Raw genomic sequence first — 15,153 nt, forward strand, 5'->3', positions numbered from 1 at the left:
TTTTTCTTTCATCTGAGAGCTCTGGAATTTGAGTATTATATTTTTAGAAGTTTGCATTTTGGGATCTCCTTCAGGTGGTTATTGATGGATTCTTCCAATTTCTATTTTACCTTCTGGTTCAAGGATATTGGGGTAGTTTTTCTTGATAATTTCTTGAAATTTATTATCTGTAGGCTTTCTTTGATCATGGCTTTCAGGTAATCCAATAATTACTAAATCATATCTCTTTGATCAATTTTCTAGGTCAGTTGAGATAGTTCACATTTTCTTCTATCTTTTTTTCATTCTTTTGACTTTGTTTGATTGTTTCTTGATGTCTCATGAAGTCATTAGCTTCCACTTGCCCAGTTCTAGTTTTTAAGTACTTATTTTCTTCATTGAGGTTTTGTACCTCTTTTTTCCATTTGGCAATTCTGCTTTTTTTAACGTTATTTTCATCAGTGAATTTTTCTATCTCTTTTTCCATTTAGCCAGTTCTTTTTTAAGGTGTAATTTTCTTCAGTATTTTTTGTTCCTCTTTTTGGTTATTCAGTCATTTTTCAATCATGTCTGACTCTTTGTGACCCCTTTTGGAGTTTGGAGTAAGGAAAATGAGTTTTTCTGACTTTAGGCCTGGCACTCTATCCACTGTGCCCCACCCCTTTCTTAACCAAGATGTTAGTTGTCTTTTCATAATATTCTTCCTTTGGGGTTGGCACTGGATAACTCTAAGGTCCCTTCCAAGTCTAAGTCTATGACTCTATAAATAATCCTTTTCCCCATTCTGTGATCTCTTCTGCTTTGTTGGTAGGTATCATGGTGATACTTGGGCAGCTAGGTGACACAGGCCTGGAATCAGGAGGACCTGAGTTCAAATCCAGCCTCAGACACTTTCTAGCTGTCTTACCTTGGGCAAATTGCTTAATCCAGTTTGTCTCAATTTCCTCATCCATATCTGGAGGAGACAATGGCAAACCTATCCAGTATCTTTGCCAACAAAACCTCAAATGGGATCAAAAAGAGTCTGACGTGACAAAAAAAATGACTGAATAACAACATCATGTTGATGTCATTGTGACTCTAGTTCTGTCGTGTCCAACTGGCTATGGAAGTCCAGAAAAGAAAATTGGTTGGGCTTTGCCCCTAGGTTCCACTACAGTAGACCACAAGGATATTCCATCCCCATTCAGGATACTTACCTACCTTTGAAATGCATGCTATTTGACAAGATATGAATGACTCTGTACAATTGATCTGCACAGCTAAGGAAACAGCCCACAGTTGATGAGAGTGGTAGGTTTGCTTTCCTATAAGGGCCGATTCAATTCAAATAAATTTGGGTTGGCTAGGTGGAGTAGTGGATAGAGTGTTGGACTTGGAGTCAGGAAGACATGAGTTCTATTCCTTACCATAGACTCTTTGGGGGGGGGGGCTGGACAATGGGGGCTAAGTGACTTGCCCAGGGTCACACAGCTAGTAAGTGTTAAGTGTCTGAGGTCAGATTTGAACTCTGGTCCTCCTGAATCCAGGGCCGGTGCCTGTGCCACCTAGCTGCCCCACCATAGACTCTTTTCAGCAGTGTAGCCTCAGTCAAGTCATTTAACCTTTCCCATACACAGTTTCTTCATCTATAAAATGGGAATAATATAGCTCACAAGGTTGTTGGGAGGATCAAATGAGATTACACGTGTATAGGACTTTGTAACCTATCATCATTATTTTTAAACATTCCATGTTAACAGGGCCTTCTGGATCACCCGTCATGGCTAATGTACCCGAGTCACATCAGCAGCATTGCTGAGTGGGTTAGGGAACCTCAGGGCAGCTCCATGTCTCACCTTCAGATTGCCTAAGGGCAAGAGCTATGTTTCTTTCTTAAGCTGGGAAGGTACAAGGTGCCTTCCTTCCATTATTAGCCTGGTAACTCCCTGAGGATGGGGAGTATGTCTCCTCTTTCAGACAGTGGCATCTCACACAGGATGTTAATACAGGGTCTTTCTCCCTGTGACTTCTTGCCCAGGAAAGCACAGTTCTGATCATATCACTCACCTTCTCAAAAATCTCCTTTAGTTCCCACCTTCATGCCTTTGTGCTGTTCCCCTCACCTGAAATGACTTGTCTTCATCTCTCAGAATTATAGGACTATATGTCTAGGGCAAAAAAGAACCTTGGAGGACATCCAGTACAACCGTACCATTTTACAGATTCATTCACCACCTTCCCCCCTCCCAATATAACCTCTCTTCCAGAATTCCCCATTTCTGTTGGGAATATCACCATCCTTTCTGTATCCTCAGAATTATCCTTGACTTCTCACTGTCTCTCACTCTACTTTTCCAGTCATTGGCCATCTTTTGCCACATCTACCTCCCCAACATCTCTCACAACAAACCCCTTCTCTCTACCCCAAATAGCTACTGCCATAATTCAAAACCCTGGGGCAGCTAGGTGGCTCAGTAGATAAAGCACTGGCCCTGGATTCAGGAGGACCTGAGTTCAGATCTGGCCTTAGACACTTACTAGCTGTGTGACCCTGGGCAAGTCACTTAACCCTCACTGCCCCACCAAAAAAAAAAAAAAAAAGAATTCAAAGCCCTTTTCCAAAAGCTCCAGTGGATCCCTATTCCCTCTAGGATCAAATATAAATTTCTCTGTTTAGTATTAAGAGCCCTCACAACCTGCCCCACTCTACCTTTCCAGCATTATTAGGTATTACTTCCCTTTACACGTTTTGGTGGAGCCAAAGAATCCTTTGGGGGAGGGGGGCGCAATGAGGGTTAAATGACTTGCCCAGGGTCACACAGGTATTGTGTCAAGTGTCTGAAGATGGATTTGAACTCAGGTCCTCCTGAATCCAGGGCCGGTGCTTTATCCACTGTGCCACGTAGCTGCCGCCCAGCCCCGCCCCGCCCCCAAAGAATCCTTCTTACACAGTGCTCTACCACCCATCTCGTTGCCTCTCCCCTCCCCCCCATGCCGGGAAGGTGCTCCCTTCTCACCTCCACCACAAGTTCCCTTTTATTCATGGAATGTTTCCTGATTCCACCAGCGCCAAGTAATCACTTCTCCCTTTGAATCCACCCAGCACTCTTCCTGTGGGCACTGGGAACATTCTGCCCTGTGTTTTGCTCATTTGTATCCATTTTTTAGCTTCGCTACTGGGCTACAAATTTCTTCAGTGGAGGGGCCCAATTTATCTTTGTATTCCCAGAATCGAGCATCCGTACCCCGGAAACAGTAGATGCTCAGTAAGTCGATGCGGAATGCATGAAGGAAGCTGGGTGGGCCTAATGCCATTCTTTCCCCTCTCCCCCACAGATGTCCTGGCGCCCGCAATACCGTAGTTCGAAGTTCCGGAATGTCTACGGGAAGGTGGCCAACCGAGAGCACTGCTTTGACGGGATCCCCATCACCAAGAATGTGCATGACAACCACTTCTGCGCTGTCAACGCCAGGTTCCTTGCCATCGTTACAGAAAGCGCGGGAGGCGGATCCTTCCTTGTAATCCCCCTGGAGCAGGTAGGATATTTTTGCCTCCGTTCCTGAAATGCAGATCAAACTTCCAAGGCACCCAGGGCCTCTTGTATCTATCTCCTGGAAGTAATCCTGCGGAGAATTTCAAATCCAGCCTCTTCTACAACAGCTAATCCAGTTTGTGAAGAGTTCAGTTTCTTGTCTCTTACTTTTCCCTCTTGTTCCCTCCCTAGAAGGAGACAAGGCTTATCCTGGTTCCCTCTGAGGCTCTGCAAACAGATTACATTTTCGGCACATTAAGTCCGAGGGACGGGCGAGCTATGGGTGCCTGAGATTTGCCAAATTCAGTGTGGGAGAGTAGTAGGAGCGATGACTTTGGAGATGGATGATTTGGGTTTGAATCCTAGCCTTGCCATTTACATTTATCATCTATATGGCCTTGGGTGACTAATTTTCCGTTTCTGGGCCTCATCTTCATTTTGTAACAAGAAAGCACAAATGAGATGATCTCTAAAACCTCTTTTATCTTTGAATACTGTTATTCCAATGTTTGTATCATACTATCAAAATGTGATAATAAGCCTGATTTCTATCAACAATCAAAGTATTTTTTCCAGGGCAGCTAGGTGAGCCTAGAGTCAGGAAGACTCACCTTTGTGAGTTCAAATCTGGCCTTCTTAGCTGTGTGACCTTGGGCAAATCACAAAACCCTATTTGCCTTAGTTTCCTCATCTGCAAAATGAGCTGGAGAGGGAAAAAAAAAACAAACCACTCCAGTCTGTTGCCAAGAAAACCCCCAATGGAGTCACAAAGAGTTGGACACAACTGAGTAATAACAATATTTTTTCAGGGAATATGCTTTGTAGTGGGGTACATATGTGTGGAAGTGGTTTTGTTAGGAAGTATCTTATGATGTTAAAACAAAATAATTATTAATTTTTAAAATTAAAGGTCTGATGATTTAGAATCAGAAGAGCTAGATTTTGTCTACAACTTACAGAGTCACTATGGAAAAGTCATTTAACCTATCTGTACTTCAGTTTCCTTATTTGAAAAGTGAGGAGGTTGGGCTATATGATTTTTCAGATTTTTTTCCAACTCTAAAGGCTTTGTCTTTTGACTAATGAGTGTTTCTACCAGGAAGAGGGCAGGAGACAGACTTCCAATAGATACCTGAAAAAAAACAAACCCTAATAATGGTAATGCCTTAATGCAGTATTTGAGGTTTTCAGCTAAGAAGATTCCCAGATATATTTTCCATCTTTGCTCCCTTGGTCCCGTGCTATAAAATTCTCCCACCCCCACCCCCCACCCTTGCGTGACTTTGGCAAATTAAATCTGCAAAGCCTAGATCATAAAAATTTTAAACTCCCAACCACTCAGCAGCCTCTCGAGAGACACGTGGGAGTCGCGAGAGTCCCATTAAGTGCTATCTGTCAGTCTCACTTGTTTCTGGTTGAATTGTCCTCTCCCCCCTGCTGACTCATTCCCACTCCTACCCTCCACTAAATCTTTGGGAGGAGTTTCACATGGAAATCTGCCTTCCTGAAGTTTGCTGCATCGGCCTTTGGTAGAAGACAGGTTTTTGGAGGATCTCCTACTGAGGAAATACATACTTGGAGAGGGCTTGGACCCGATCATCTTTCCCATTCAGGATAGTAGATGAAACCACATCAAGGTACATGTTGCCGCAATGAGTAAGATTGTAAAGGAACCGGACAAACATGAGGAGCTTACCTTGCCCCTTCTGGTACTTTGATAGGGATTCTGAGAAGAATCCTGCCTCCCACCCCACCCTCAGAGCTAGACACTCCTAGAATCTTGTCCTGAGTAGAGATAAGGTTCTATGCCTGGATTGGATAGCCTGTGGCAATAGGCTGGTACCCACCTCCGTATTGCCCATCCTCTCTCACTTGTAAGAGTATCCATTGGCTTACCAGCTCACACCCTACCACCATTACCAAACCCATCAGCAAATCAGAGCTAGTCTTAGAGTTTTGATCCTTCACAGTAGAAAGCTTATCCATCCCTTTGCTTGCATTTCAAAGGAAATGGATGGATGGATGGATGGATGATAGATAGATCTATATACACATATACATATATGTTTAAATATATGTGTACATGCATATATATTTCCTTTTATACTGTAGCTCCATCTGGAAAATCAGTCTTTTATAAATGCAATTTCAGATCTATCTTGCAACTTGCTAAAAAATGATCACTATTCCAATCTTTGTAAGTAATTGGTTTGACTATGGCAATATCTCCTTTATCTAGCATAGTTGGGGAAAAAAATCCTGAAACCTTTTATATAGGTATATTTTCTGGAATAAACGAAAGTAGTGATTTTGTCCCAGGCCCTGTGCTAAGTGTCATGGCTACAAAGCCAAGCAAACATAGTCCTTGACCCTAAGGAGATTACATTCTAATAGGACAAGACAACACATATTTGGAAAGTGTCAGAGGGAAGGGTGACATGCAGATATGGTATGGGATGGAGATTGCAGGAAAATGTCATGTTAGACCTGAGTCAGGGGGGAAAAAAAGTTGAAAGCTTCCCAATCAGAGCCCAGGTTCCCAAGGATGGGATGTTCAGTTCTCGTGGGACAAGTACAGGTGGCATGGCATGGAGATGGTTAGGAAATGGAGTCATAGGTCAAGGTCAGGACCAAATAAGATGAGCTTACCCTTTAAGGACCAAAACTCTTATTATTTTAGCCATTTTGGTTAGAAAAATTCCAATGCATTCCTCATTTTCCTGTTTTGTTTCTAGAAAACGTCGATCATAGCTTAACTTTTTTTTTTATGACATAGGTTCATCTTTATGAGTCTCAGTTATTGCAGTTATTGAAGTGTGTTGGAGCAGAGCACACAAAGGCTCTTGAGGTTTTGCCTCTACCCTGAATGCCCAAAAGCCGCCATACTGAGGAACTGACTAAAATGGAGACAAAAAAATCCAGTCTGCTTTCTATGATCTCCTGTCGATCCTCTCGTTCTGATGCAGTCTGTTGCTATAATCTGTCAACATTTCTCAGTATTATCAGGATATCTTCTTGCCGCCTGGTTTTACACACAGTTGACTGAGCAAGGCTCTGAGGATGCTGACAACTTTTCTAAGAGAAAAGTATATGGACTTTGATAGCTGGTTGCCTGACAAAGGTCATTCTCATTTACTTCTAGCATCATAGCTTTGTTACAAGAGGTTGAGGTTACCAAGAAGTCTGATCTCCAGATAAATGAAGTCTCTCTGTAACAATCAAGTGATTAAAAACTCTTCCTGGACGGCTAGGTGGCGCAGAGGATAAAGTACCAGCCCTGGATTCAGGAAGACCTAAGTTCAAATCCGGCCGCAGACACTTGACACTTACTAGCTGTGTGACCCTGGGCAAGTCACTTAACCCCCATTGCCCTGCAAAACAAAAAAAAAAAACAACAAAAAACTCTTCCTGATTATGTTAAAAGGAAATGCTCAATATCAATTCCAGAATGGGTTCCTTCCCCACCTTTTCTTCCTTCCCCAAGTCTGAGGATCATGTGGCCCACAGGTTGAGGGAGAAAATGCTTGGAGTGGACTTTTCCCATGAATATTTTGCCAGGAGAGAAAACAGCAACGTTTGGAGTCCTGGGACATCTTGCCCCATGGCCCACCTTCCTAAGAATGAGTTTAGCCTGCTTTGTGACAGTGTTGAATCCCTTCAAATTCACCTTCCTTTTGAATTTGGATTTGTGTTTCTAAATTTTCCCAGGGTGGGAAAGGTAAACAAAATTAAAAAAAAAAAGAAGAAACTTCTGCATTCATGGCAAGGGCAGTGGTGACATTGGCAGTGTCTAGAGACGTGGAGGAATGGACACCACATCTCTCTTCCCTGTTGTTGCTATTTAGGCCATTGTTAAGTCAACCTGGGTTTAGATTCCCACTTAAAATTCAGACCAGAGCTCCCAACATCAGACCCTAACTCTCTCATTTCTGGAGTGGAATGTTAAACTGCAGATGTAAGGAACTGTAATCAGCATTCTAATTGCTTGGCACAGCTGGAAGGACCTTATGAATATTCCAAAAACAAGGTACTTTCTCCAAGTGGCCTGATTAACACTTGGCCTTTCAGTGCTGCCTACCCTCCTGCTCCATCCCTTTCCCATTTCACTCAGCCAGTGCTGGCCAGGATAGCAAAATCCAGACCACTACATTTTCATGCTCAGAAAAGCAGTTGTTGTTGAGATGAAACCTTAAGGCCAGTTAGCCTCAGAAGTCCCTGCTGTCTTGATTGACAACATGGTGTAATGAAGAGAGCATTGGGCTAGAAGTTGTAGGGTCATAGATCTAAAATCTTGGGACCATATAGAGGTCTAAAGATGGAAGGGCTCTTGGAGGTCATCCAGTCTAACTCCCTCATTTCACAGTTGAGAAAACTGAGACAAAGAGCTTAAGTCAAGACAATCTTAGATCTTGTTCTGGGCTTTGGGACAGGCCTGCTTCATGAATTTGAATGTTTCTTTATCTTAGTTGCCTCATGTGTCAAAGAAAGGTGGCCCTCATAGGTTTCTTTTGAGGAAATAAGGTATGTGTAAGTATATCTTATATGCATAACTGCTTTTATAGGGCAGCTATGTGGCACCATAGTGCATAGAGTACCAGGCCTGGAGTCAGGAAGACTCATCTTCCTGAGTTCAAATTAGGCTTCAGACACTTCCTAGCTGTGTGACCCTGGGCAAGTCACTTAACCCTATTTGCCTGAGTTTCCTCATCTGTAAAATAAGCTGGAGAAGGAAATGGCAAACCACTCCAGTATCTTTGTCAAGAAAACCCCAGATGGGTTTGGAAGAGTTGGAAATGACTGAACAACAACATAAAGTACATATGTTTGTATATGTATATAGTTATATTTGTAAACTCATATGTATAAGTGCTTACATATACTTGTATATGCATATGTATGTGTGTGCTTATATGAGTATATGTGTATACTTATATATGTATAAGTACTTCAACATTACTTTAGAGATGGAATTTGTTATGATTGTCATTATGAAAAAATTTGTTCATAAATCTCAAGGAACATGACAGAGAATGAGCACTGTATTCAGACTGAGAGATATAGGTTCAGTTCTTGGCTCTAATACTACCTACATCCATGACCTTGAACAAGTCACTTAACCTTTCTAGGCCTCAGTTTCCTCATCTGTAAAATAAGACAGTTAAGATCAAGGATTCTTTTTTGTGTGTGTCTTATGGCTCCTTTTGGCAATATGACGCCTTCTCATGAAGGTGGGTTTTTTTAATGCATAAATTTAAATAAATAGGATTGCAATGGAATATACTGAGATAGTTATCAAGCTATTTTTTAAAAAAATAATTCAAGGGCAGCTAGGTGGCACAGTGGATAGAGCATCGGCCCTGGAGTCAGGAGGACCTGAGTTCAAATCTGGTCTCAGACACTTAACACTTAATAGCTGTGTGACCCTAGGCAAGTCACTTAACCCCAATTGCCTCACCAAAAAACAAAAGAAAAAAAAATTCACAGATTCCTCTGAAATCTATTCATGGATACCTTGGAGGTCTGTGGATTCCAGGTTGAAAATCCCTGGATTAAATTAACTATAAATTCCCTTCCTGTTTCCTATGATCCTTTTAGCCAAACTTGTGGTCAAGTGTTCTCCATCTCCACAGAGAACCAGGCAGGTAAGAGTAGGCTTAGATTATAATAGGAGAAGTGTGGGTTTGCCCAATAACAATTGACAAGGAGAAGTTAGTTGAAGTGATTCCTGTCCAAGGAGGTTGCACAAGATGACTTCATGATTTTTCCCATCCCTCATTCCTGTTCCCTCCCCTCCTGCCCTGCCGTGCCCCTTCCCCCTCCCATCCCTGATCCTGAGCTTCTGTGCTTATGTCATGAGATATGAGGAGCCAAAACATATCTTTATGAATGGGACCAATGAAGATTTGGAGGCACCTTGGGAAATTGTGCTTTTTTGTGCACAGAACAGGTTCAGTAGAATGTAGAGAGAATCTTCAAATATGGCCGTCTAACCTGCTCCCTACCAGTGTTTAAAAATAGAGGGATTATTGTATTCCCGGGAAACCAGAGCCTCTGGAAATAACCAGTACCCTAGTTAATTCACATCCATATTTAGCTGAATATAATAAAGGTAACCTAGATACTGTAGGACTTATTCTGGGCTCAAATCCCTTTTCTTTCCTATTAAAAACACACACACACAGAGTAGTTTTTGCTCTTCTCCAACCTGCTAGGGAACTGTTGGTTTGTCATAGAGCTGGAAGGACATCTGGCCCAACACTCTCATTATACAGGCCCAGAGAAGGAAAATCCCAAAGTCACACCAGTAGTAAAAAGCAAAGAAGGCCTGCTGTGTTAGCTAGGTGTCTTTTTCCAGTGCCAAAGATGGTGACCCTCGTCAGCCACTACTTGACTCCAAGTTAGCCTTCTAGGTTGAGGGTTGGGGTGGGAGTGGGGTAGTAGCCACATCTTCCCATGTCCAGTGAGCTGAGTTTCTTTTCCCTAGACTTTTGGTTACTTCCTCAACTCATCCGAATTTGGATAGAGGATGGGGCCCTCCCATGCCCAACCTTTCCATACACTTTCTGTAATAATGGCCATCTTCCTTCTATACCAAATCTGTGAAAGACCAAGCCTCTCTTGATTCCTGGATCTTTTCAGTAGTGCACAATAGAATGGTTGGTATGCTGAATCCCATTGAATAAACAGATACTCGTGTGTGTGTGTGTGTGTGTGTGTGTGTGTGTGTGTGTGTGTGTGTGTGTGTGTGTGTGTGAGTGACAGAGAGGCAGAAAGACAGGCAGATAGAAACAGAAAAAAAGGCAAAGAGAGATTGAGAGAGAGAGGAGAGATGTAATTAGTACTCCCAAATATTCAAGGGTATGGATTTCTAAGGAAATTTCTAGTATAGCATAGACATACAAAACATTGAAATAACTTCCATAAATTGTGAGTGTAATTCTTTTTGTTTTTGTTTTTTGGTGAGGCAATTGGGGTTAAGTGACTTGCCCAGGGTCACACAGCTAGTAAGTGTCAAGTGTCTCAGGCCAGATTTGAACTCAGGTCCTCCTGACTCCAGGGTTGGTGCTCTATTCACTGCGCCACCTAGCTGCCCCCGTGAGTGTAATTCTTAATGGCAATCCAAAAGATATAAGACAGTTAGGCATTCCTGTAAATAAAATGGAATTAGATTGCCACAATTGGATCTAATTGAGCCTACCTTGGCATGAGGCTACATGTGCTTTTCAACTCCTAGAGGTAAGGGATTGCTGTTTTTATCTCTACCAATCAGGTAGGGCTTAAAAGGAAAATGAAGACCAGTGTTCCTGCCCAGGGAGGGCCCCCCCTCCCCCCCAAGAAGATAAAGAGCAGCGCTACTTCCTGCTGTTCTGCACTCCAAGAGACTCAATTACTCTATGGCCAACAAAAATAATTTTAAGTTCTCATATCTGTAGTAGGCACTGGTGATGCCAGACAAGAGGGGAACAGTCTCTACCTTCAAGCAACTTACATTACAGTGGGAGAAATAACATATAAACTTATAAGTATGTGTATGATATGTACAAAATACATACAAAGTAGTTTGGGGAAGGAGAATACTATTAGAGGGTGGGATCAAGAAACCCTTCACCTAGTTATTGTCATTTGAGATAAATCTTTTGGGGGGGGCAGAGCAATGAGGGTTAAGTGACTTGCCCAGGGTCACACAGCTAGTAAGTGTCAAGTGTCTGAGGCCGGATTTGAACTCAGGTCCTCCTGAATCCAGGGCTGGTGCTTTATCCACTGCACCACTTAGCTGCCCCCATTTGAGATGAATCTTAAAGGAAACCAGGGAAGTGTGAAGTGAGTACATTCTAGGAATAGGGAACAGCCAGGGCAAAGCAACAGACACTGTGGATGCAGCATCTTGTGTACAGAAGAGTGTATGCAGAGCCTACAAAACACCAGTGTCTCTAAGCTCTACTTACTACTTCTAGTCTAGGTGGGTCACCTACTAAAAACATTCCACGTCCATCTCTGCCTTGATGAATGAGAGGCAGCATCATACTCTCTGCATTTGAATGCTATGGGGCTAGGAGGGCTAGTGGTAGCATCAACCCTTTACAAAGGACAATTCTGTTTTGAATCAAAGGGGTCCTGCCCTATTAACAACAGAAAGCTGCTGCTTCCATACAATCATATGACTTATGTTGGGGCTCACATTCCTCAGGCACTTTTGGCTATAGCTGAGCAGAGGAGGAGTGATCCATTATATTCCCTCCAAATTTGAAAGAGTTGGAAGGTAACAAAGTGCAGCTTGGAAATTATGATATTGCCAAGGATGGCAGAAGAAAGAAAAAGGAAAAGGAAATTTTTCTGGAGGTGGTAACGCAGGAGTCCATGCAATATGCACATATCATAATGGAATATAGAGAGGAAGGGTCACAGTGATCAAGGTGTATGCCCTAATATCTATTCCGTCACTCACTGCTACCTTTATTCCTAACCCTCCAATAGTAGCCTCACTCATCTGGTCTTGCTCTGTGGTCAGTTATTGGGTTTCAGATTTATTCAGTTGACTGTATCAATATTTTAAATATTTTTAAAGTCACTGTGGGGAAAATATTTCCCCAATTCTCAGTCAAGTGACAGTGTCGTACAGTTCACTTTCCAAAGTGGATTGTAAAATTTAAAGCTAGAAGAGACCCTAAAGTTCATACAGTTCAAGCCCCCTCACTTTATGGAAGAGGAAACTAAAGAGAGGAAATGACTTGCCCAAAGTCAGCAGATGTTAGGTAAAGAAGCAGAGCAACACCGATGTTCTCTGACTCCAATTCCAATGTTCTTTCCACTCTGCCACAGTCAAACAAAAATACAAGTAAAAATGAAAGTGTTATTGGGAGGTGTAGGAAGAGAATGAAACTGGATCCCAAAAGAATCTTCTTACACAAACTTGAAATATGTAATTATTTCACAGAAACATTTAAAGCCTAACTGCTCTTGGGAAATACCCATCCGGAGGCCTAGCCAGCCCCTCTGTTCTGTGTAATATATATATTTTAAAATCCTGACTTAGATGATGGTGCAAACATGGCTTGCGCCATGGATTCAGTCTCTTATGAAGGTGTTTTAGCTTCTCTCTAACCCTCAGTGTTCTCAGTGGTAAAAGGAGCAAGTTAAATTTGAAAATATCTCAGGCTCATTCTGTCTCTCACTCCTATGCTTTATTTTGTTTTTGGTTTTTTGGTGGAGCAATGAGGGTTAAGCGACTTGCCCAGGGTCACACAGCTAGTAAGTGTCAGGTGGCTGAGACTGGATTTGAACTCAGGTCCTCCTGAATCCAGGGCTGGTGCTTTATCCACTGCACCACTTAGCTGCACGTGCCCCGCCCCCCCCCCCCCTTGCTCTTGGGTTCTTATGACCTAGACAAAAAACCAATATTTTATAAGAGGTAGCTTGGTTTTATGGTAAATAATAATAATGATAATAAGTAGCATTTATAGAATACCATTTGATTTTATATTTGCAACAACCATGGAAAGTTGGTATCTTTTTATAGTCAGTATCTTTTTACAGATAAGGAAACTGAGGCACAAAGTTGTTAAATGATCTGCCCAGATTCACATAGCTAGCAAATATCTGAGGCCGGATTTGGGCTCAGGTCTTCCTAACTTCATGTCTGCAGCACTATTGCCTAAACCAAAGCAGCTTCCAATAATATCAAGTGCAGTAGATTTGGCGACTGACCCAGATTTAAATTCCACATGTCCTACCAACTAGATAGATGTGTGACCTTGGGAAACTCACATAACCTCTCTTGGCTTCAGTTTAATAGTCTGTAAAATGAGGGGGTAAGAACAAGCGACCACTATGACTTCTTCCTCTTCTAAACCCTATGAGCCATTCATCAAATCTTTATTGATCGCTTCTTATGAGGCCAGTACAGTGATAGGCATTGTGGGAGATACCAAAGTATACAATAAGCTTTGCCCTCAAGGGATTTACAAAATGTGGCCTAATATAGAAAGAGTCTTGGATAAAAAGTGAGAAGACTCGGGTATGAATCCTGGCTCTGTAACTACTTGTTTCACCTCAGACAAATCTCCTTTCCACACCTCAGTTTCTTCATCTGTAAGAGCAGGGGGTTGGATTATATGACCACTAAGGTCTCTTTCAGGTCTAAAAGTCCTATGATCATTTGACCCAAGTGTTTTTCATGACCTGACCTCCTAAAATCCTTCCTCGGCTCTCTGCCCTCTTCCGCAGAGCTGGGCGGCACCTGCCCTGATATGCCGCTCAGCCCTTTCTGAGGAAATGCAGAGCATGTTCTCTAAATCCATTTTTCAGATTACTGTCAATTTCTCTTTGTTCCCCACTTGATTCGGTACAATTTACATCTCAAAGGCTGTGACAGTTTGAATGTACAGTAAGTGACTGGGAAAAGGGGAAGAATGAGGTTTCAGAGAGAGGAGCAAAAACTTTACTTTCATTTGTCTGAAATCTCAAGATTGACAGCCTGACTTTTCTTTTTTCCCTTTTTTGGGAGTGTGGCTGTGACTTTTCTGTGTAAAATGATGGCCCTGGAGCTCAGCTCAAGTGTACAGGAAAGGGTTGCTGTGGTAATCCCCCTAAAAGATGAAGGCAAGGCTCCTCTGAGGAGGAGTTAGTGCTGCTGCTGCTGCAAAGCTGCCCTCTTTATCCCCCCCAAAAAGAAGTAAAGTATCCCTTAGTTATTTTAATTGTCAGGGTAAAACATAAGGGAAATTTGGGGTGGCGGGGAGCCCGGAAACAAAATCTAATCCCCTGCCTCCCTGCCACATATAAACTACCTCGCAGAAACTACGTGGCTAGAAGTCAGCTCCTCTCTGATAACCACCTTGGTTAGAGATAGCTTTTGGTGCACTGGTGCCCAATTGAAGAGGAGGGCCAAGGAAAAATTGGAGCCAGCTTCAAAATCCATTGATTGGTAAAACAAATCTGTTCTCTAAATGAATATGCCAGAATGCCAAACTGCAGGATTTATCATCCAGCCCTTCATTTTGAGAAGCAGGGTGATGTAATGAATGGGCAGAGGGCAAAGCTCAGAGGCAGAAAAACCTTTGTTCGAGTCCCACCACTGATATGTGAGAGTCGTATAATCTCTGATGGGTCATTTAAACTCTCAGCACTCCAGGTAACTCTATGACTGTAAGTAATAGGTAGTTTCAACATCTGTACCAGTGTGGAAAAAGTATTAACATGAGGAAACATCCCTTAGTGATGAAATCACTGGATTAGACAGCTCTCTCCCTCCTCCCCTTCACAATCCTTCAAATCTTTCATTTTAAAGTTAGGTTTCTCCTTTTTTTTTTTTAAGAAGCAGCTAAGAAGACATAATGGATTAACTGCTGGCCTTGTAGTCAGAAAGAAAGCCCTGAGTTCAAATTCTGCCTCAGATACTTATTGACTTGTGACTCAGGACAAGCCATTTAACCTCTCATAGTCTCAGTTTCCTCATCTGTAAAATGAAAATATCAAGAGCACCTACTTCATAGAATTGTTGTGAAGATTAAATGGGTTAATAAAGGTAAAGCACTATATAAATATTAGTTATTATTACTAATAGAAATACTACATTGTATAGTTATATATAAATATCATAAATACTTTATATATAATACAATAATATGATAAGTATTGTAAACAATATATAAATACTATA

General features: G+C 42.1%; 1 protein-coding gene across 2 annotated transcripts in view; it reads left to right on the top strand.

The window, feature by feature from the left end:
* CORO2B (coronin 2B) overlaps positions 1–15,153 on the top strand; it is a 232,775-nt gene that overhangs the window by 129,897 nt on the left and 87,725 nt on the right. For both annotated transcript variants that reach the window (XM_043986428.1, XM_043986429.1), the window contains exon 2: positions 3,298–3,498. In XM_043986428.1, the coding sequence (XP_043842363.1) occupies positions 3,298–3,498 (201 nt within the window). The remainder of the gene's footprint in view (positions 1–3,297; positions 3,499–15,153) is intronic.

Source organism: Dromiciops gliroides, chromosome 2, assembly GCF_019393635.1.
Source record: "Dromiciops gliroides isolate mDroGli1 chromosome 2, mDroGli1.pri, whole genome shotgun sequence".
NCBI lineage: Eukaryota > Metazoa > Chordata > Mammalia > Microbiotheria > Microbiotheriidae > Dromiciops > Dromiciops gliroides.